General features: G+C 44.3%; 2 protein-coding genes across 3 annotated transcripts in view; both read left to right on the forward strand.

The window, feature by feature from the left end:
* BEND4 (BEN domain containing 4) overlaps positions 1 to 839 on the forward strand; it is a 209,763-nt gene extending 208,924 nt beyond the window's left edge. For both annotated transcript variants that reach the window (XM_077279839.1, XM_077279838.1), the window contains exon 6: positions 143 to 839. In XM_077279839.1, the coding sequence (XP_077135954.1) occupies positions 143 to 152 (10 nt within the window). In that variant the 3' untranslated portion in view covers positions 153 to 839. The remainder of the gene's footprint in view (positions 1 to 142) is intronic.
* Positions 840 to 18,174: 17,335 nt separating this feature from the next.
* On the forward strand, positions 18,175 to 18,945 carry LOC143787349 (uncharacterized). Its single transcript, XM_077276047.1, has 3 exons — positions 18,175 to 18,376; positions 18,457 to 18,531; positions 18,662 to 18,945. Exons 1-3 carry the CDS (start codon positions 18,335 to 18,337, stop codon positions 18,869 to 18,871), a joined length of 327 nt encoding a protein of 108 aa, XP_077132162.1. The 5' UTR covers positions 18,175 to 18,334; the 3' UTR covers positions 18,872 to 18,945.
* The last annotated feature ends 5,056 nt before the right edge of the window (positions 18,946 to 24,001 follow it).

Below are 24,001 nucleotides of genomic sequence, written 5' to 3' on the forward strand. Positions count from 1 at the left end.
TATCCCTACTGACACTATATGACATGCTCCTTGATTATTGATTATTTCACCACCCAATCCACCAATTAAAAACCCAATGTGATAAATATAAAACAGGGCACATACTTTCCTGATACGCTTGTCTCTTTTTTTGCCGTTTCAGAATTTATTAGGATGCATTGCACTTCAAATCCAGACTGGTGGATGCCATCCGAAGAGCAGATCAACAAGGTGTTCAGCGATGCAGTAGGACACGCTCGCCAGGGACGCGCTGTGGGAACATTCTTCCATAACGGAATCTCCTATTACGATGCTATAGACCACCAAGTGTGTCATGAGGATATCTTTAACCGAATCTCTCATGATGGATCTGGAGATTGATGAAGAATGTGGACTAAGACGAATTAAAAGATGAAGAAAAATGTGAAAGAAAAAGTTAGCCCCAAAATGAAATCTTAGTGTAATAGTTCAAATAATGTGTCTTCAATGTTTTGTTGCTGTGCAGGGTGCCTGGGACACACAGTGGGCCCAATCAGCAATACCAGTCTGCCACTAAACCAGTCCAAAGTATACTACAAGTCTGTACAGTGGGTGTGTGTGCGTGTAAGAATTTTGTCATCTTGGTAAATTCTTCAGGGACTTCCTGTGGACTGTATTATGTGACTGTTACTCACTCTCCTCCCCAAATAGAACACAACACTGATGAAACCAGGCATTCGGAGACTGTCACTGGACAGGAATGTGTCGGTGTGTTCTGTAGAATTAGCTTTAATAGAATTTTCACTATTGGGTTCAATTATGCAAGAATTCAACTTGTTCATCCTGTGTTCATAAAATGTTGCCACTATTCCGACACTCAATATTTTTGTGGCATTTTTTTTGTGTGGATTATTTCTGTCTCTGATAATATTTATGTATCTTTCTGCATATGTCGTGCATGTTTTATTCCTTTGGCTGCAAAGGCAAAACAGATGAGGGTAGTTTATTCTCTTTCAGAACAATCACTTCATCACCATAATCTCAGGTTTCTTTGTTATACGGCTTCTCATGCGGAATAATGTGCTCAGTGAATCAGAAGCCATATCTTCATTGATTATTCAAGTGTTCTTCTCACTCTGTTTTATTGGGTAAGAGCAAAACTCCTTCTTCAGCCAATATATTTCTATCGTACTAAATGGCTAAATGACATTATACAGGTATTGAACATGCAGGTAGTATTAGAGGGGGGTTCTCCAAAACATAGATGGCCCACTAATGCAGGTCTTCCAGATCACTTGAAAGGAACTTAGGGTATGTGTCCACGTTCAGGATTGCATCAGGATTTGGTCAGGATTTTATGCAGGTAAAATCCTGACCAAATCTGCAACTGAGGTCACTGGCAGGTCACCTGCATTGTCATTGCGTTGTTTGCGCATTGTAAGGACATGCTGCGTTCTGAAAACACGCGCCGCATGTCCGTTTTCGCGGGTCTGCAGCAGGCGTCTTTTAATGCTTAGTGGAGACAGGATTTCATGAAATCCCCTCCATTATGCTGTAACATCTGGACACTGCGTGTTTGACGCTGCAGCTCTACGCAGCATCAAACATGCAGCGTTTCCTGAACGTGGAAACATACCCTTAGATGTACCAGCAGGAATAGACGCCCGAACGGATGAGCAACTGTGCATCTGCTGATGGCAAGGACTTGGAGGTCAGGTCTTCCTGATCATTGATGGCCTGCGCTAAGGAATAGACCAACCTTTTTCAATTAAGCATTGGGTCCTCCATGGACCAGACCTGCAGATTATTTATCAGTGGTGGACGGCCTCTATCAACATCCTCATAATTGACACATGGAAGTGAATTGGTTCTTTCCATACACTGTACAATACCAGGTATGCAGGAGACATGTACAGTAAATGCATTGATGGGACATTCATAGTGGGTGTATTTTATGTATGTTTCTATGAAAAAAAAAACTCAGGGCAGATTTATTGCTACAAAAAGTACAATTATTTGCATCGGGCTAGCCCTACGTTGGGAGAAGACGCTCCAAGCACCAGAAACAAGAATTAATGAATGGTTAAGCAGTGTTGGGTCAAGACAAGCTGATGACTGGCCACTACAATAATAATCCTGCAATAATTAATTATTATGCTCTATAGATAATAAAAACCCATTTTGTTTTTTAACCCAGAGAAAATATACAAAGATGAGTTTTATCTTTGCCTCTGTCTCTACTCAAGAGCTAGTTCTTCTACCCTCATAATGTGACCCTTTTCTCTTCTAAAATATGTATATAGAGAGTAGATGGACTTTTAGCTCACTGAGGAATCCAATTACATGTTCATAGTGGTCTGTGGAGGAGAATGCGGGAAAGAGAAGCTGCAGAGAGCCTCCTAAAGGCTCCGGAAAGTTGTACATTTCACCCAGTGCTGGATTCACAGCTACACAGCTCAATGCTGCTGATTTTAATGGGGCTCTACTTGAACACAGAAGTGTAGGATATCTTTTATGTGTATTGTACGTGAGGGACATCAAATGCAGCTAGTCTTCACCCACTCTGGAGCTGAGATCGGTAAAAGCTAACAATTAGATGGATCACGCTGTGGGAAAAACTAATGAAAACTTACATACAAAAAAACGTGTTGTTGGAAATCAGTGCTACTTCTCATTTTACAAGCATGACACACAAAAGTCATCTGAAATTACAGGTGCACACTAACTGACTGTATGGGGATGGATTATAGTTGGACATGGGTCAAACTGGCCCAAAGTACAAGTCAGGTATCCGAGTTTTCAATGTCTAACTCAAATGAAATTGATAACCGGCTAGTAAATCAGCGTTAGACTTGCCCCTGATGCACAGGCTTCTAAGGTTGTAGCTGCCATTTATAAATATGTATTGCTGTGGGTTTGTTGTGTGATAGTTCGCAAAGATTATTAATTATATTTGACCAAATTAATATTCTGTGCACAGAATGCAAATGATCATTATCTGTTACTGTAAACCCTTCTTGGTAATGGGAACGTTCAGGTCTATGGCTTTTATAGAGTACACTCTTCTGTTTTTACCGTACTGACATTTTCACATACAAAAGTCTATCAACAACCTCACTGACCCTATTATATAGAATATTCATAGTGTGCACCAATATAATGATGCTGTGAGCAGCAATGATATGAATATGAATTACGCCGCTGGGCCTGTATTATCTGGGTCTTGTGCATGCTTGGTGTTTATAATGTAATTATGCAGGACCCTTAATACACATAGAGACGCACACCTTCTCGCAATACAATGACCCTTAAGCTCAAGAGCAGTGGAGGCGCTTCATTAGAATAGAGGTTAGGATTCTTCCTGCAACAAAGCAAGAACAGAAGTCAGGAAAGATATACACAATGTTATACTGCCCCCATTATAGAGCTGCGCGGAGCTTCGTCTCCAAAAGTAATTAGTTATGTCTTATCAGGGAATTGCATTCTAATATTCCCTAATTTGCTGAGGAATTTGACTTCTTCAGTTTTCTTGTTTTCGTTTTCAACCATTTCATATAGTAGCAGAAGAGAATCTGATAATGAAATTATATGAAAGGTATTCACACGATGCAGTTCTCTAATATATACTGTTCACTGCCTTGAAAAAGTATTTATACTTTGTAAACTTTTCCACATCTTTTCGTGTTACAGCCACAAACTTAAATGTTAATTTATTGGGAATTGATGTGATATACCAACACAAAGTAGTAAGTGTTTGTGAAGTGTAAAGGAAATGTTCTAAAAATACAAATCTGCGAGTCTTTTGGGGTATGTTATTTTTGCACATCTAGAGTCTGAAATTTTCTCCCATTTTTCCTTGCACACTTGTTCTTGCTCACTGAGAATAGATGGAGATGTCTGTGAGCAGCAATTTTCAAGTCTTGCCACAGATTCTCAATGGGATTTAGATCTGGACTGTGACTGGGCCATTCACACACATGAATATACTTTAATATAAACCATTTAATTGTAGCTCTGTCCTGCTGGAAGGTGAAAATATGCCCCAGTCTCATCTTTTGCAGCTTCTAACAGGTTTGACTCCAGGGTAGCCCTGTATTTAGCTCGAGCCATCTTCCCGTTGACTCTGAGCAGCATCCCTGTTCTTGCTGAAAAAAAGCATCCCCAATGAATGATGCTTTCACCACGTGTGACAGTGGGGATGGTGTTTTCAGGATTTTGTGCAGTGTTAGCTTTCCACCACGTATAGCATTTTGCATTTAGCCTAAGAAGTTCTACTTTGGTCTCAAGTGACCAGAGCACATTCTTCCCCTGCATGGCAAACTGCAAACATGACTTCTTATGACTTGCTTTCAACAATGGCTTTCTTCAAGCCACTCTTCCACAGAGGCCAGATTTGTGGAGTATAAGACAAATGACTAAGGCTGGGGTCACACATGCGAGTTTTACGGACGTAAGAGCGCAGAAACTACGTCCGTAAAACTCGCATTACATACGGCACAATGCTTCTCAATGGGGCTGCTCCTATTAGCCGTATATTACGGTTCAGTATTATACGGCTTTCTACGGCCGTACAAAATCGCAGCATGCTGCGTTTGTCAGCGTACTGCGCAAAAAAATCGCCAATGAAAGTCTATGGGGGCGTGAAAAATACGGATTCCACACTGACCAGCAGTGTGACTTGCGAGAAATACGCAGCGGTGTTAGTGAAAAGTCGGTAATTCAATTGCCGGCTTTTAATTTCTCCTGCACAAACCCGACAGGATATGAGACATGGTTTACATACAGTAAACCATCTCATATCCCCTTTTTTTTTGCATATTCCACATTACTAATGTTAGTAGTGTGTATGTGCAAAATTTCAGCGCTGTAGCTGCTGAAATAAAGGGTTAAATGGCGGAAAAAATTGGCGTGGGCTCCCGCGCAATTTTCTCCGCCAGAATGGTAAAGCCAGTGACTGAGGGCAGATATTAATAGCCAGGAGAGGGTCCATGGTTATTGGCCCCCCCGTGGCTACAAACATCTGCCCCCAGCCACCCCAGAAAAGGCACATCTGGAAGATGCGCCTATTCTGGCACTTGGCCACTCTCTTCCCACTCCCTGTAGCGGTGGGATATGGGGTAATGAAGGGTTAATGCCACCTTGCTATTGTAAGGTGACATTAAGCCAGATTAATAATGGAGAGGCGTCAATTATGACACCTATCCATTATTAATCCAATTGTGGGAAAGGGTTAAAAAACACACACACATGATTTAAAAGTATTTTAATGAAAAAAACACAGCGGTTGTTGTAATAATTTATTGTACTCTCAGTCCATCAGGAACACCCTCGCTTGGAAAAATAATAAACGCACAAGATACATACCTTCTGCTGTCAGATCAGGTCCCACGAAGTAATCCATCTGAAGGGGTTAACTAATATTACAGGCAGAGCTGCGATAAACCGCTCGCTCGTACCTGTAATCCCCGGGTGCTGAAAGGAAAGCAGTGATCTATACTTACATTCAGTTGCGGTGATGCGCCCCTGCTGGATGTTCTCATGAACTGCAGCCTGGGAACTTTTTCCCACGCTACAGGTCATATGAGGACATCCACCAGGGGGCGCATCACCGCGAATGAATGAAATGTAGGTCAATGACCTACATTTCCTTCAGTCGCGGTGATGCGCCCCCTGGTGGATGTCCTCATATGACCTGTAGCGTGGGAAAAAGTTCCCAGGCTGCAGTTCATGAGAACATCCAGCAGGGGCGCATCACCGCAACTGAATGTAAGTATAGATCACTGCTTTCCTTTCAGCACCCGGGGATTACAGGCAGAGCGAGTGGATTATCGCAGCTCTGCCTGTAATATTAGTTAACCCCTTCAGATGGATTACTTCGTGGGACCTGATCTGACAGCAGAAGGTATGTATCTTGTGCGTTTATTATTTTTCCAAGCGAGGGTGTTCCTGATGGACTGAGAGTACAATAAATTATTACAACAACCGCTGTGTTTTTTTCATTAAAATACTTTTAAATCATATGTGTGTGTGTTTTTTAACCCTTTCCCACAATTGGATTAATAATGGATAGGTGTCATAATTGACGCCTCTCCATTATTAATCTGGCTTAATGTCACCTTACAATAGCAAGGTGGCATTAACCCTTCATTACCCCATATCCCACCGCTACAGGGAGTGGGAAGAGAGTGGCCAAGTGCCAGAATAGGCGCATCTTCCAGATGTGCCTTTTCTGGGGTGGCTGGGGGCAGATGTTTGTAGCCACGGGGGGGCCAATAACCAAGGACCCTCTCCTGGCTATTAATATCTGCCCTCAGTCACTGGCTTTACCATTCTGGCGGAGAAAATTGCGCGGGAGCCCACGCCAATTTTTTCCGCCATTTAACCCTTTATTTCAGCAGCTACAGCGCTGAAATTTTGCACATACACACTACTAACATTAGTAGTGTGGAATATGCAAAAAAAAAGGGGATATGAGATGGTTTACTGTATGTAAACCATGTCTCATATCCTGTCGGGTTTGTGCAGGAGAAATGAAAAGCCGGCAATTGAATTAGCGGCTGTTCACAGATATCGCGCTGAATGAAATCTAAATACAGAATATATATATATGTGTCTCAATGACATATATATATATATATACTGTATATATGTTTTCCCTAACATTTGAGCACATAAATCCATTAGATGTCGGTTTTGCAAGCCTGCGCGAAAATCTCGCAGTACGGATGCCATACGGATTACATACGGAGGATGCCATGCGCAAAATACGCTGAAACACCCTGACTACGGATCAATATTTTGGGGACATTTCTCCGCATTACGGCCGTAGTACGGACGTATAATACGTGGCGTATTTTCTTACGCCATGTGTGACCCCAGCCTAATAGTTGTCCTGTGGACAGATTTTCCCACCTGAGCTGGGGATCTCTGCAGCTTCTCCAGAGAGACCATGAGTCTCTTGGCTGCTCCTCTATTTAGTGCTCTCCTTGCTTGGGTTATCGCTTTAGGTGGACAGCAACGTTTTGGTAGTTTTCAGTTGTGCCATACTTCTTCAATTTTTGAATGATGGATTGAACAGTGCTTCATGAGATGTTCAGAGCTTGGACTATTTTTTTTATAAGCTAACCCTGCTTTACTCTTCTCCACAACTTTGTCCGTGAACTGTCCTTGATTTTTATGATGCTGTTTGATCTCTAATATTCTCAAACAAACCTCTGAGGCATTAACAGAACAGCAGTAGTTATACAAAGAGTGATTTACACACAGGTGTACTTAATTTACTAATTATTACTTCTGGAGGCAATTGGTCACATGATTTTAGTTAGGCGTGTCAGACTTCAGTGGATTGAATACAAATGTAAGTCATAATTCTCAGATTTATAGTTTTAAAATATTTAGTAAACTATGTATCATATAATGAATACTTGCTACTTTGTGTTGGTGTACCACATTAAAACCCCATAAAATACATTTGTTTGTGGGTGTAGCTTGAAATATTTTTGAAAAGTTCAAGAGGTATGAATACTTTTTCAAGGCACTGAATTTGTACTGACGATGCTGTGCAAAAGTTTTACTCAGGTGTGGATGAAGTGCGGCAAAGTAAGAATATTTTCAAAACTAGAAGTGTTAATAGTTTTTTTTTATCAATTAAAGAAATGCAAAGTGAATGAACACAATATTTGGTGTCACCGCCTTTGCACTAGCAGCATCATAAATTCTCCTAGATACATTTACACACGGTTTTTGAAGGAACTTGGCAGGGAGGTTGTTTCAGACATCTTGGAGAACTAACCATAGATCTTCTGTGGATGTAGGATTGCATACATTTTTGTACAGAATTCTGAAGAATAAATTTTGAGCCAATCAGATGCCTCACTGAGGGTATTGCATGAAGAATAAGCACCAGCCTTTATTTATCAGAATTCAGGACACCATTATTCCTGACTAAATCCCCAACTCCATTTGCTGAAAAACAGCCGCAAATTTGCAATGGCCCTCCACCAAGCTTAAAGTTGCCTGCGGGCACTCATTATTGTACCGCTCCCCACCCTTTCAGTGAATAAACTTGCTTCTGTTACTGAGCTGATAGTACTGCTGGACATATTCTGATTTTGAATGGAAGTATGATGTGTCTTTGATCTCCTGTGCAGTTTCCTTTGCTCGAACACTGTGTTTGCGGTCTTCAACTTTGCCCATTACTTGGTGCTTCTTCAAAACACCTTGAACAGCACGTCTTGAAACCCCAGTCTACTTTGAAATATTTGCATGGTAGAAACCATGCCGAAGGGTCTTGTTGCTGTGCGTAGGTGTCACGGGGATTCCGCGTCAGAGTATGGTCAGACGATCGCGGCGTCGGGCTACATGAACTGCACTTATTAACCCCTTCACAACATGCGCCGTACATGTACCGCGCATGTCGTGTCCCACCCTTTGATGTGGGCTCCGGCGGTGAGCCCACATCTTTCCCGGTATATGTCAGCTGTTTTGAACAGCCGATATGTGCCCGGAACAGCCACGGGAGGAATCGCGTTCCACCTGCCGCTATTAACCCATTAAATGCCGCTGTCAAGAGTTGACAGCGGCATTTAAAGCGCACTTCTGGCCATCAGGCCGGAAATTTGCCCATCAGTGACCCGTCATGTGATCGCGGATCACCGATGTTGGCATGACAACCAGAGGTCTCTTGGAGACCTCTATGGTTGTCACTGCTGGATTGCTATGAGCGCCACCCAGTGGTCGGCGCTCATAGCAAGTGAAGTATTCTGCTAATTGCAGGCGATCTGATCACCGCCTGTATGTAGCAGAGCCGATCGGGTTATGGCAGCTTCTAGTCTCCCAAAGAAACTATTGAAGCATGCCAAATATAATAAAATAACAGTTCAATTCACCCCCCTTTCGCCCCATTCAAAATAAATCAATAATAAAAAAAAATCAAACATACACATATTTGGTATCACCGCCTCCAGAATTGGCCGATCTATCAATAGAAAGAAAGGATTAACCTGATCGATAAACAGCGTAAAAAAGTCGAAACGCCAGAATTACATTTTTTTTCATTGCCACGACATTGCATTAAAATGCAGTAACGGGCGATCAAAAGATCGTATCTGCACCAATATGGTAGTATTAAAAACATCAGCTCAGCACACAAAAAATAAGCCCTCACCAAATCCGAAATCATGAAAAATGGAGATGCTACGGGTCTCGGAAAATGACACAATTTTTTTTTTTTTTTAAACAAATTTGGATTTTTTTTTCACCACTTAAATAAAAAAGAACCTAGACATGTTTGGTGTCCATGAACTCTTAATGACCTGGGGAATCATAATGGCAGTTTTAGCATTTGATTGATGAACATGGTAAAAAAAAATATCCAAAAAACAGTTGTAGATTTGCATTTTTTTTGCAATGTCACCACACTTGGATTTTTTTTTCCCGTTTTTGAGTACAAAATATGGTAAAACCAATGGTGTCATTCAAAAGTACAACTTGTCCAGCAAAAAATAAGCCCTTACATGGCCATATTGTTGGAAAAATAAAAAAGATATGGCTTTGGGAAGATGGGGAGTGAAAAACAAACGCAAAAACGAAAAAGGTCTCCGTAATGAAGGGGTTAAAACTGTCACCATCCTATTAATCAGGTTTCCTTGTTGTCATTGCAAGGGTTAAGGTACCTTCACACTAAGCGACGCTGCAGCGATATCGACAACGATGCCGATCGCTGCAGCGTCGCTGTTTGGTCGCTGGAGAGCTGTCACACAGACAGCTCTCCAGCGACCAACGATGCCGAAGTCGCCGGGTAACCAGGGTAAACATCGGGTTGCTAAGCGCAGGGCCGTGCTTAGTAACCCGATGTTTACCCTGGTTACCAGTGTTAAATGTAAAAAAACAAACACTACATACTTACATTCGCATCCCCTGGCATCTGCTTCCCTGCACTGTGTGAGCGCCGGCCCTAAGCACAGCGGTGACGTCACCGCTGTGCTTTGCTTTCCGACCGGCACTGACACACTCAGTGCAGGAAGCTCTGAGCAGCAGCGCGGACGCCGGGGGACGTGACAGACATAAGAGGGTAAGTATGTAGTGTTTTTTTTTTTACTTTTACAATGGTAGTAATGGGAAGAGAGTGGCCAAGTGCCAGAATAGGCGCATCTTCCAGATGTGCCTTTTCTGGGGTGGATGGGGGCAGATGTTTTTAGCCACGGGGGGGCCAATAACCATGGACCCTCTCCTGGCTATTAATATCTGCCGTCAGTCACTGGCTTTACCACTCTGGCGGAGAAAATTGCGCGGGAGCCAACGCCAATTTTTTCCACCATTTAACCCTTTATTTTAGCAGCTACAGCACTGAAATTTTGCACATACACACTACTAACATTAGTAGTGTGGAATATGCAAAAAAAAAAGGGGATATGAGATGGTTTACTGTATGTAAACCATGTCTCATATCCTGTCGGGTTTAGGCAGGAGAAATGAAAAGCCGGCAATTGAATTACCGGCTTTTCACAGATATCGCGCTGAAGTAAATATAAATACAGACTATATATATATATATATATATATGTGTGTCTCAATGACATATATATATATATATATATATATATATACTGTATATATGTTTTACCGAACATTTGAGCACATAAATCCATTAGATGTCGGTTTTGCAAGCCTGTGAGAAAATATCACAGTACGGATGCCATACGGATTACATACGGAGGATGCCATGCGCAAAATACGCTGACACACCCTGCCTATGGATCACTATTTTGGGAACATTTCTCCGTATTACGGCCGTAAAATACGGACCGTATTGTCTTACGCCGAGTGTGACGCCGGCCTCATAGTTCTACTTCCTGGGTTGGTGGATAAGGAGAAAGCTCAATGGAGTTGGTGGATGGAGAGTTTTTATGGAGATTGCTGCGTGGAGTTGGTTTGCTTGTTTATTCCTTGTCCTCTCACATTTGGTTTTCCCTTCCTACACCTCCTCTGTTTCCCACTCTGTTGTTTTGTGAGTGTATTTGTATGATTGTAGTATTCTTTTATCCCTGTCTGTTAACCCAGTCTGTCTGGTTAGTGTTTTTCTATACAATTCAGCCCTTCACCTCCTTGGGTGGGAGAGTGATCAAATAAGGGTTAAGTTAGCACTAGTGATGAACGAGTATACTCGTTGCTCGAGTTTTCCCGAGCAAGCTCGGGTGGTCTCCGAGTATTTGTTAGTGTTCGTAGATTAAGTTTTCATCGCGGCAGCTGAATGATTTACAGCTATTAGCCAGCCTGAGTACATGTGGGGGTTGCCTGGTTGCTAGGGAATCCCCACATGTAATCAAGCTGGCTAATAACTAAATCATTCAGTTCAGCTGCCGCGATGAAAACTTAATCTCCGAACACTAACAAATACTCGGAGACCACCCAAGCATGCTCGGGAAAATTCAAGCAACGAGTATACTCGCTCATCACTAGTTAGAACCATAGATAGGTAAGAGAACCCAATGTCTCCACCATCAGAAGTAAGCCAGGGGACAGGGATGGACTAGGGTGCCCCTAGTTTGACGGATCAGGTAAGTGCCCACTGTCCCTTGACACTACATGACATCATGCTTGCCACGGTCAGTGACCAGTGCTATGAAACTGTCTTCTACATCCACACCTTTGTAGCTGTGTTTGACTGTTTCTCACCCAGTTTTAGGCCTCCTTACACAGATGTTTGTTTTTAAAGCTACAGGTCACAGATGAAAATGATAAGCATTACTTGGTATAATTAATTACTCATACATGTGCAGTGCCCCAGAGTCCTGGTCGTTGCAGTACTGTGGCTCCGCTGCTATGGGGAGCTATGGTACGTCTGATGGCACTGAAGGAGTTCGTCTAACCAGGTATCACAGACACCAATACATTTCACAGCCGGGCCTCCAGGGGGAGCTAAGGGTTCTATTCACTAGGCCACTCCCCACCATAGTGGGTAAACTGGGGGTCAGGCAGGAAGTTAGATCAGAAGCTGACTGGGTTGGAACCAGGCAACACCTTGTGGCAGAGGGTGTTGTGGGGGGAAGATACAGTAGGGTCTCTGTCAGGGGTGGGATCCTGACAGAGGCTTGGCAACTTGAACGAACGTAACGGGACCGTGCCTGCTCAGCATAGCGGCGGTGCCCAAGGAGGGACCAGAAGCGAGATAGATTGTGCTGAGTGAGAAACGAGATCATAGCAATAGGAGAATACCAGTAGGAGTCGTGCTGTAAGACCGAGGCAACATCCTACTGAGGCGCATAACCGGTGGCCGGAACGCCGAGGGAGTATTATAATATCCAGCTTCAAGCAATACTCTAAACAGCGGCAGGACAGTCAGTCTAAGGCGGGCTGTCTAACTTAAATCACCTATGCAGTCTTGGGGGGCAACTTGTGGAGAGGGGCGACTCTAGGGTCCCGGAAGAGCTCCGAGCCTACCCGTCATACGGGTGCCGTTCCAACCAGAACATCAGGGAGGGACGGAGGATTAGCAGAACATCATCTAATCGAGTTGTGAGGGAACTTAAGAAACAGACACAACAGTTGTGGGGACTTTCCGTAAGCACAGCAGGGAAGGACCACAACACATAGCGCAAGCAGGAAGGCGCAGATTTCCACCTGTGAAGAGAACTCTGGAGGTGCCATTGGACCGGCCGGACTTGCGTAGCCTGGTGAACCCTATTCCGGACTGAGGACCCAGAGATCTTCAGTAAAGAGGTAAAGAGACTGCAACCTGGTGTCCTCGTTATTTACCGCGACCTGCACCCCACAACTGCACCGCTACAGTCACCACCATCTATATCTACCTACCCATTCACTGTGCGCCCCACGGCAGGGTCACGGACCGGGGCCTAGCCACCGTGACAACCCTAGAGCAGAGATTCAGAGGCCCGGTACCGGGTACCCCTCGGCCCTGCGGCAGTGGGGGCGCTACACATGTGACTGTAGCTTAGGGCTGGGACGATGGGCAGACAATGGTAGGCACCCATCAGGAGTGCTACCTCCCTGGGAGGGCACAGTTTAAAAAAAAACAACTGACAGTACTGTGCCTGTGGAGATCCTGCATCTCCCTCCTGCCACCGGCAATCAGCACATTGATTGCCGGGGTGCAGGCACACAGGTTAACATTGTCAGTAAGTCACTTTAAGAGGCCAATTCCATTAATGTGCGGGCTGGGACTGGTGCCATACAGGGGACATTGGGTGATGTGATGTCAGAAAGTGACAGCAAAATTTAACGGGTTAACAGCTGCGGGCGGAGGTCTGCACAGGCCACCGTGGCTGTTAGAGGCGGCCTGTGCAGGCCTCCGCCCGCAGCTGTTAACCCATTAAATGCCGATGTCACTTTCTGACATCACATCACCCAATGTTCCCTGCATGGCAACTGTCCCAGCCTGCACATTAATGGTACTGGCCTCTTAAAGTGACTTACTGACTTCATCTTTTGGATTTAGTGGTCCTCCACAGCCACCTACACAGACAGACATACCCTAGACCTGGTCTTCACCCCTCTCTGCTAACTTCACCACCTCCCCTCTCCCTATATCTGGCCACCATCTGCTCACTTTCTCATCCCTGTCCTCACCTGTCACCCAAGTCCAGCAACATGCGCACCCCCGCAGAAACCTTGCACACCTAGACACCCTCACACTCTCTGACTCTATCCTACCACTGGCATCCATATCCTCACTCCACGACACAGACACTGCCACTGCTTTCTACAATGCCACTCTCGCATCAGCTATTGACACGGTCGCCCCTCTCGTTCATGGCAGAGTGCAACGTATCAATAGACAACCCTGGCACAATAACACCACTAAAAAGCTCCGGCAACTGTCCAGGGTTGCAGAGCGACATTGGAAGAAAACACATTCGCAAGACGACTTCACTGCATTCATACAGGCAACACTCGCTTTTAAATGTGCTCTCACCTCTGCTAAACAGGCCTACTTCACAACCCTCATATCTTCTCTATCCTACAACCCCAAATAGTTATTCAAAACCTTTAACTCCCTCCTCTGCCCCCACTGCCCCCTCCAACCTCCCTCATCTCCGCTGAGGATATTGCCACACACTTTAAAAATAAGATCGACCAAACAAGGCAATTCTTCACTGTTCTGCCACCACAACCCCTTTGTATACCAGACCAATGCCCAAGCCCCATAACCTCCCTCTCCAAGATCACTGAAGGGGGGCTAAAGTGTCTCCTCTCCAAATCACACCTCACCACCTGTGCGCTTGACCCCATCCCACCTCCTCCCCAACCTCACCACCACACTTATCCCATCCCTTACCCACCTCTTCAACCTATCACTAACTTCTGGCACCTTCCCTTCTGCTTTCAAAAATGCCACAATCGCGCCTATCCTTAAAAAGCCAATCCTCGACCCAACAGCTATGTCCAGCTATCGCCCAATATCGCTGCTTCCAAAATCCTGGAGCAGCACGTCCACACTGAACTTTCCTCCCACCTCTCACCTAACTTGCTCTTTGACAATCTACAATATGGTTTCTGCCCCATCACTCAACTGAGACAACCCTGATCAATATCACTAATGACCTACTTAAAGCCAAAGCTAACGGACAAAACTCTGTACTCCTCCTTCTAGACCTGTCCTCTGCTTTTGACACAGTTGACCACTGCCTCCTACTACATATCCTCTCCTCTTTTGGCATCAAAGACCTCGCCCTATCCTGGATCTCCTACCTTTCCAACCGCACATTCAGTGTCTCCCACTCCCACACTACCTCCTCATCCCACCCTCTCTCTTTTGGAGTCCCCCAAGGCTCTGTTCTAGGACCCCTACTCTTCTCAATCTATACACTTGGCCTGGGACAACTTATAAAGTCCCAAGGATTCCAGTACCACCTTTATGCTGATGACACTCAGATCTACTTTTCTGGCCCAGACGTCACCTCTCTGCTGTCCAGAATCCCGGAGTGTCTATCAGCCATATCCTCCTCCTCTCGCTTCCTCAAACTCAATGTGGACAAATCTGAACTCATCATCTTTCCTCCATCTCATAGATCTTCCATACCTGACCTATCGCAATTAACGACATCACGCTTTCCCCCGTACCAGAAGTCTGCTGCCTCGGAGTAACCCTTGACTCTGCCCTGTCCTTCAAACCGCACCTCCAAGCTCTTTCCACCTCCTGTCGCCTCCAGCTCAAAAATATCTCCAGAATCCGTCCTTTCCTCAACCGTCAATCTACTAAAATGCTTGTGCATGCACTCATCATCTCCTGCCTTGACTACTGCAACATCCTTTTCTGTGGCCTCCCTGCTAACACCCTTGCACCTCTCCAGTCCATCCTTAACTCTGCTGCCCCACTAATTCATCTCTCTCCTCGCTACTCCTCTGCTTCCCCCTCTGCAAATCTCTTCACTGGTTCCCATTCCCTCAGCGTATCAGTTCAAATTACTAATACTGACCGACAAAGCCATCCATAATCTGTCTCCTCCATATAGCTCTGATCTAATCTCCTGATATCTTCCCTCACGTAATCTCCGGTCCTCCCAAGACCTCCTTCTCTCCTCCACACTTATCTGCTCCTCACCCAACCGCCTCCAAGACTTCTCCAGAATATCCCCCATCCTCTGGAATTTGTTGCCCCAACACATCCGACTATCAACCACATTCGGATCCTTCAGACGGAACCTGAAAACCCACCTCTTCAGGAAAGCCTACAGCCTGCACTGACCCTGCTGCCTCCTCACCACTACCGAAGCTACCGCCTCACGGACATCGGAGCTCCTACAACCCTCAACCCATTGTCTCCATCTCCACCATCCTGTAGAACAGTGTTCCCCAAGTACGGTCCTCAAGAGCCACCAACAGGTCATGTTTTCAGGATTTCCTTAGTATTGCACAGGTGATAATTGCATCACCTAGACAGGCAATAATTCCATCACCTGTGCAACACTAAGGAAATCCTGGAAACATGACCTGTTGGTGGCTCTTGAGGACCGGACTTGGGGAACACTGCTGTAGAATGTAAGCCCGCAAGGGCAGGGTCGTCACCCCTCTGTATCAGTCTGTCATTGTTAGTTTGCTTACTGTAAGTGATATCTGTAATTTGTATGTAACCCCTTCTCATGTACAGCACCATGGAATCAATAAATAATAATAATAATGATGGCTGAATAATTCATCCATCATTTTCCAGGAAACATGCGAGCTTGGCTTACGGGCCTGCATCAAAGTCTGGGGAGCTGGCATATGATGATCCAGTACATCTTATGTTGGCAAAGGGTTTAATGCCTTCTAGATTAGCCCTTGCTAAATCTTATAGTGATACATTAGGACCACACTACAGAGGTGTGAATGTGACAAAACAGTTATCACTTGAATATCTTTCATCTGAGGAAAAGATGGACGGTCACCCCTCCTGACATATCTATTTTAGTGAACAGTTGTATTATACATAAAATCATTATGATCGGCCACGTGATCTTGTGGGAAAAACAGCAGTTTCCCTGCAAAATAAATCAGTTATGTAGGGGAGCAGTGAAAAGAGCACAACAGCTATAAGGTCCATTTACACTGCACGAACACTGTGAACGAGCGTTCCTAGTAATCCTTGTCTACGATAATCTTGCAGTCTAAACAAGCTGTCGATAATCTGAGGAACAGGCTGCACAAAAGATGATTGTTCTTTGCAGCAGATTGTGCTGTGTAAACGACTAGCTCTGCCGAGAACAATGGCAGCCTATGTGCACAGAACAATATATCACTGATCGTTCAGTGCACAGTAAATGACCTCTAACCTTCAGGATTGGCCACTCATCTAATGTGTATGGGGGCATCCCAACTCTCTCCCAACAGATAATTGCGAGAAAGATCTGGCTTTGAATTTGAATGACCGATCATTTTATCGTAAACCAATGTTGGATGTTTCTTGCAGCGTCTCTCACAGAAAATACAGGCGCACTCTTCGAAGCCAAGTGACCATGCGGTGAGGCACGGGAGGCGCCAGATGTTAAAGAGGGGTCAGCTGGGACATAGTTGCACTGTCAGCGGATTTTAATGTCAAGGTAGTTGAAATGGGTTGCTAGACCCCTAAACACTTCCCTAGGGTCCACAACAATTGTCTGTAGTGGGAGACAGCACTTAGGCTACGTTCACATTTGCACCTTTGGGTGCAGCGTCGTCGACGCATATCGACGCATGCGTCATGCGCCCCTATCTTTAACATTGGGGGCGCATGGACATGCGTTGTATGCGTTTTCATGCGTTTTCCGACGCATGCGTAGTTTGGCCGCACCTGGCGGGGCGCGGCCGACGCAACATGTTGCATTTTTGTAGCGTCGAAATTTTTTTAAAAAACGCATGCGCCGCCCTTGCGTCGTAAGTGCGTTAAAAATCCCATTGAAACCAATTGACAACGCAGAGGACGCAAGTGCGTGCGTCGTAGTGTGACGCATGCGTCGTTTAATAAAATAACAAAATAAGTGTCTAGACAGTGACAAAACATCCCATATATATAAAATAAAGGTTGATGCATTGTTTGTCAATTGGCTGCAGCATAGGACACACACCAGACAAGCTCTCTCATCTGCTTTCAAGAGATGTAAGTATAGAATGTATCTGCGCATTTTCTTTGTGTTTTATTTTTTAAAATTTTTATTGCAAGTTGTGGATGTTTAATTTAATGTTTGTTCTGTACTTTAATCCAGCTATACTGTGGTTGTTTAATGGAAATTGGTGTTTTTTTATTCTGGTTGTGATGTATTTCTGGCGTTATATGATGGCGTTTCATTGTCTCCGGCCTTGTTGGTTTTATTGTAAAGTATGGTGGTCTATCCAGGATTGACTTTTCTTTTCCCTTTTTTTTTTTGGTGTTCTTTTTTTATGGTGCTTTAAATTTATTTTGTGTTGTTCTGTGCATGCGGTTGTTCCACTGTGTTTTTTTTTAATAGAAATGTTTTCCTTTTTTTTATCAGGTTCTGATGTATTATCTTGGCTTTGTTGTTTTTTTAAAAAATTGTAAAGTATGGCGGTATGGATTGCCTTTTCTTGTGCCTTTCTGAAAAAAAATTATTTATTTTATAAAAAAAGATATGTGTCTTTTTTTGATTTGTACATAGGGGCTGTTTATTTGTTTTGTTATCTTTTCTGGGACTGTTGTATTCTGCTTTTGCTATACTCTGGCATTGTGTCGACTCTGTCATTGATTTTTATTTCAATGTATGGTGGTGTGGTTTGCTCAGCGCTTGTTCAGTTGGCATTGTACTATGAGTGCACTGTTCGTTGTGGTCGTAATGTTTATGTATGGATTTTTGGATATTTTCCTCTATGTGGCTGTGTATTGTGCATTCTGTTAATGTAATTTTTTTTATTTTTTTCCTTGCAGAATTTATCTTGTTAAACCATGGCCAGCGACTCAAGCCACACAACACCGCAGGGGAGTCCGGTGAGTACATGATCTACTGTTGTTTACTATTCGTTGTATTTGTACACGTGTCACTAAATTTTTTTTAAACTATTTTCCAGGCTTCTTCAAGTGAGGAGGAAGTGAACCAGCAGGAGCAGCGACCTCGGGGCCAAGCTGTGGTGGCAAGACGGCGAGTAAGTATTTTTTTCAAACAACATTAGTAATGGTTTTTTTTTTATTATTTAAAATTTTTTTTTTGGGGTGGGGGGGTGGGGAGCTATTTGTATTTAGCTTGCAAACATTAATGTTTTCCAATTATTCTAGGTTTCACAACGGGACCAAGATGAGGGGATTGACGTTGATATCATGGTCGCCTGTATCCAGGAGCGAGGCCCGTTGTGGGACAGCCTTGACCCCCGGCACGCGGACCAGGTCATGTTGAGGCGTATGTGGGCTGAGGTGGCCAAATCGCTGTGGGATGGCTTTGACAGAGCTTCATCCACGGACAAAGAAAACTTTGGTAAGTATTGCTGAAACGCCGCTCTGACCCATCAGGCCAGGATAACACAACCGTGTGTGATGTGATCAACTCCTGCAAGTTTGTTGCATCGCACACGGTTGCGTTATCATTTGAAAATGTTTCTCTAACCTTTTTTTGGGGGGGGCTTTTTCACAGTCAAAAAATTGAAGACAAGATGGCGTTCCATGAAGGACCGTTTCAATCGGGGCCTGCAGAAGGAGGAGGAACAGGCTCGAAGTGGTGCTGCTGCGGCAAGGACATCAACGTATAAGTACACACGACTTCTACAGTTCCTGAGACCGATCCTTGGCCGCTGAGAGTAAGTATTTAGTACCTATTCAAACACATCAGGTATTGTACAACATGCATGTTCATGTAGTATATTGTCCAGCCACGTAGTATATTGCCCAGCCATTTAGTATATTGCCCAGTGACATAGTATACAGCACAGAGACACATAGTATATTGCCCAGCCACGTACAATATTTCATAGTGGCGTAGTATATTGCCCATCCAGGTTTGTCACGGTTTAAAAAAAAAAAAAAAAAAAATTTTCCACGGGAGACCTTCTAGTCCACGGCAGGTTCCATTCTCAGGGTTGGTCTGACCGTGACGTCATGGCAGGTCCGACAATAAGAGTAAACCATGGCGGCCGTCACAAACGGCAACGGAGGGTGAGTATAGCATGGTAATTTTTAAAATCAAAATTTTTACTTTTTTTAATATTGATGCGGCATAGGCAGCGTCAATAGTAAAAAGTTGGTGACATCAAGGTTTAACGGTGGCAACGGTTACCGCCGGTAAGTGTTTAGCAATGACAGAGGGGAGTATGCGGGCGACAGGCATTCACTGTGGGGAGTAAGGAGCGGCCATTTTATTCAGGACTGTGACCGTCGCTGATTGGTCGCGTCAGCCATGACAGGCAGCTGGCCAGAGCAATCAGCGAATGAATAACCATTACTGAAGGACAGACAGACTGACAGACGGAACTGACCCTTTACAATTATGTAAAATTATTTTATAGTGTTGTGTGATGCAATGTTAACTTTATATTACACAGGAGGTGGCGAATGTAAAATGTTATATTTTGTATACTAATGTTTTCCTTATGTTTTCACAGAACACACAGCAGCACCCTCGAGCCTGTTCGGCCATCTGGAGCGGTCCTTCATGAATCGCCATCTGACCTGTCACAGCCATCCCACAGCGAGAGTAGGCATGCACCACCATCTGGAGAACCGGCAGCCGGTCCATCTGGTGTTCCCCTGGCCGAGGCCTCAGGCGCTCCTTCGTTCGGGTATTCCCGACAGCGTCAGTGGGCCTCGGACAGGCCGCTAATGCCCGAATATTTTCATTTGGGCACGGTTTTCCAAAACTGTTTCAAGGTGCTGGTGTTGAGGGAGGATCTAAAGTGATCCTTCACGGTTAACTCAGTGATTTCCAAATTAATCTACAAGGCGTTGCCGGCAACTGAAAATGACCAGACGGAGACGTGTGTCTTTGTTTGGGGGGGGATCAAGCTGATCTCTCTGGCCCCCGTTTATTGTGTATGACTTTTCATAGTCATAGAAATTATACTTCAACCAATCAGCATAAGAACACGCTCACAGTTCTTAACCTATAAGAATGCAGGAACAGTCTGTGCGTCAAAGCTTCGTAGAACAATACACCCTCAGTCTCATGTTCTGTTTAGATTGCAACAATCAATGTCTAATCAAGGTCTCACAACAGCTGTAAACTTTAGCCTACTAACAAAATTTATCTTAGAACAGCAAAATGGAGTCGAAAAGCACAAAATGGAGAATCTTTCTTAATTTGTCCCTTCACATTCCCCCCTAGATAAATTTTGTTAATTAATGTCCAGCATCAGAGGTACTATCCCAAGCTATAAGCTCGTGGGGTACTGGTCTTCACATGGCTGGTGCCATGTTACCAGTCATGGCTGTTGCGGCGTACCCGTCCCCCCTGTATACTAGAATTTATGAATAACAATTATTGATAACAGTAGTGGGGATCTTTTGAAGGTAGCCATGCGCTTGGCTTCAACATCTTCATCAGGTAGCTTTGTGAAATCGGTGTAGAGAAGAGCAGGGGTGGCAACGCTTTTGGTTTCATCATTAGTTGTCTTAGTGCAGAATTTCCTAATACACACAGAAATACACCAAAGAACAAGTTTTAGTGTTACATACATAACAAGGATAAAGGCAGCAATGTGTAACAAACTTTGCAAGATTCCAGCTATCCAGCCCCCAAATCCCTTAAACCAATTTGCTGGATTAAGAAAGGAGAAGGTGTCTGCACACCAACTGTCCTTATTACGGTCATTGTCTTTATTATAATGATCTCTGAGTCTTTGAATGTCCTCTAACTTTAACTTCATTGTGCTATTGGGATCTATATAATGACAGCAAGCGGGTCCAATAACCTGACACATACCACCCTGTGCTGCTGTTAAGTAATCCAGTACTACAGTATATTGATTAGTGACTATGATAAGTTGGTTTTGGACAGCAACAGTAGTATTAAGTATATCCAATATATCCCAAATTTGATCATCTAGAAAATCTGTGGCCCTAACCAATTTATCCCACATTTGTGTAATCATAGGGTAAATGAAAATAGAACTGACAATTTTATTGGCTATACCCAGCTGTACTACTAATCTTTCATAATATTGGACAAACTTATTATGCAAGGATATTGGGGAAATTAGGCTATCCCATATGGTTACCAATATTATTATATGGCAATACGAAAAAAAAAAACACTTATTTGCTACTAGTCTGTTTGACCAGCTTGCAGTGCGATACGTGGATCCACGTCAGCCTTCCTTCCAGCTTTACTGACAAAGGAGTGATACCGAGGACTTGGTAGGGACCGTCATACAAGGGTTCTAGTCCCTATTTTCTGACATGGCTTTTCACGACCACAAAATCACCAGACTTCAAGTTGTGACAAGTATTGATTTCTGCTGAATCTGGAAGGGAAGAAGAAACTAAAACATGGGTGTTAGCAAGATTTTTACTAAGCTGAATAACATATTGAACAGCACGGTCAGTTTCTTCTGACAACTACTGAGGCTGGAAATTTTCAACTGGGGGCCTAGCACCAAACAATATCTCATATGGGGACAGGCCATGTTTTGCCTTAGGGGTAGTGCAAATATGGTACAGTACAATGGGTAGGAGCTCTGGCCATGGATCCGTAGTCTCCTGCATAATTTTGGTCAATTGTCCCTTCAGTGTGCCGTTCAGCCTCTCAACTTTTCCACTGGGTTGTGGAGAGTATAGAGTATGGAGGGCTACAGTGGATCCAAGCATTATCAAAACCTCCTAATACACATGAGAAGAAAAGGCCAGAACTTGGTCACTTTCGACGACTTCTGGAACACCATATCTGCATATGACTTCCATCACCAGTTTCTTCGCTGTAGTCTTTGCAGTCATGTTGGTAACGGGGAATACTTTCGGCCAACTGGAGAACATGTCGACAACCACCAGACAATATTCATACCTTCCAGACTTAGGCAACGTGATATGGTCCACCTGGAGCCTTTGGAAAGGATAGTCGGGCTTAGCAAGGTGCTTCGGGGGTACATGTTGAAGTTGACCGGGATTGCAGGTCTGACAGATATTACATGCACGGTTGAGTGCTGTCAGGACTGTAGAAATACCTGGAGCCCAGTAGAATTTTTGTACCAGGGCTAGGGCCTGTTTTTTTTCCTCGATGTGTGGGCCCATGTGCCCACGTGGCAATAGCAGGGTACATCCGCTTAGGGAGACACACAAGTTGGTCCTTTTTCCAGAGACCATTGTCCATACATGCTCCATCAGCCTTCCACTGCTTCACTTCTTCCTTTGGTGACATTCTCTGCATCGTCATTAAGCGGTCTCGCGGGGTCTGACAGAAAACCTCAGTCTGGCGTAGATCATCAGGTTCCTGTAGAGTCAGTGTTTCTTGTAACTGTTTACGCTGAGAGCGTGTGGTCACCATAGTTGGTATAGTCTGTTCAACGGGTAAAAGAGCAGCAGCTTTTGCTTGCATATCCACAAAGGCGTTACCAACAGTGTGTGGACTTTTCCTAGGACCGTGCTCCCTAATTTTGATAATGGCCACCCGGGTAGGTAATTTGATTGAGTCCATGAGGGTTTTAACAGCTTCAGCATTCTTCACTGCAGTCCCAGCAGTAGAAATAAACCCTTGATTGGCCCATAGGGCTCCGAAATCATGAGCAATACCATATTCATACTGTGAGTCCGTGTATGTATTAGCCCGCCTGTCTTTGGCCAGAACACATGCAGTAGACAGAGCCTGAAGTTCTACTTCTTGTGCTGACAGTGAGGGAGGGAGTGCAGCTGCGTGCACTACAGTGTCTTCCGTAGTAACAGCGTATCTGGTGTGTAATCTGCCAAAATCATCAGCATATCTTAAACCGTCTTTCAGGGCATTGTAGAGAGGTTGCATTATGCGGGATGCGTCCGGTATTCACTGACGACAATAAGTACATAGTCCAAGAAAACGCTGGAGTTCAGTCTCATCTTTTGGAAAAGGAAGGGAGCTGACGGCTATTTTTCTTTCTTTTGAGAGGTGTCTGGCACCCTGAAGGAGACAGTGACCCAAAAATATCACTTGACCAAGGCAGAACTGAAGTTTCGAGGCCGAAACCCGACAGTTCAAATCTGCCAGATACTTGAGTGTCATGATTCTCAATGGCGAGAGAACATAGCCCAGCATATATGAGAACTAGCTCTTGGAAGATGGAAACTATACTGACCATGAACTAAACCTGCCGCACAACTAGAAGTGGCCGGGTAGCATGCCTACGTTTTTTAACCCTAGATGCCCAGCGCCAGCCGGAGAACTACCTAATCCTAGCAGAGGAAAAGACAGTCCTGGCTCACCTCTAGAGAAATTTTCCCAAAAGGCAGACAGAGGCCCCCACATATATTGGCGGTGATTTTAGATGAAATGACAAACGTAGTATGAAAATAGGTTTAGCAAAATCGAGGTCCGCTTTCTAGATAGCAGGAAGACAGAAAGGACACTTTCATGGTCAGCAGAAAACCCTATCAAAACACCATCCAGAAATTCCTTTAAGACTCTAGCATTAACTCATAACACCAGAGTGGCAATTTCTGATCACA

The sequence above is a fragment of the Ranitomeya variabilis genome, chromosome 1, assembly GCF_051348905.1.
Source record: "Ranitomeya variabilis isolate aRanVar5 chromosome 1, aRanVar5.hap1, whole genome shotgun sequence".
Lineage (NCBI taxonomy): Eukaryota > Metazoa > Chordata > Amphibia > Anura > Dendrobatidae > Ranitomeya > Ranitomeya variabilis.

Coding starts and splice junctions, on each gene's coding strand:
- LOC143787349 (XM_077276047.1), top strand. CDS start 18,335: ATGGCCAGCGACTCAAGCCACACAACACCGCAGGGGAGTCCG. Junction 18,377..18,456: donor CAACACCGCAGGGGAGTCCG/GTGAGTACATGA, acceptor ACTATTTTCCAG/GCTTCTTCAAGTGAGGAGGA. Junction 18,532..18,661: donor CTGTGGTGGCAAGACGGCGA/GTAAGTATTTTT, acceptor CAATTATTCTAG/GTTTCACAACGGGACCAAGA.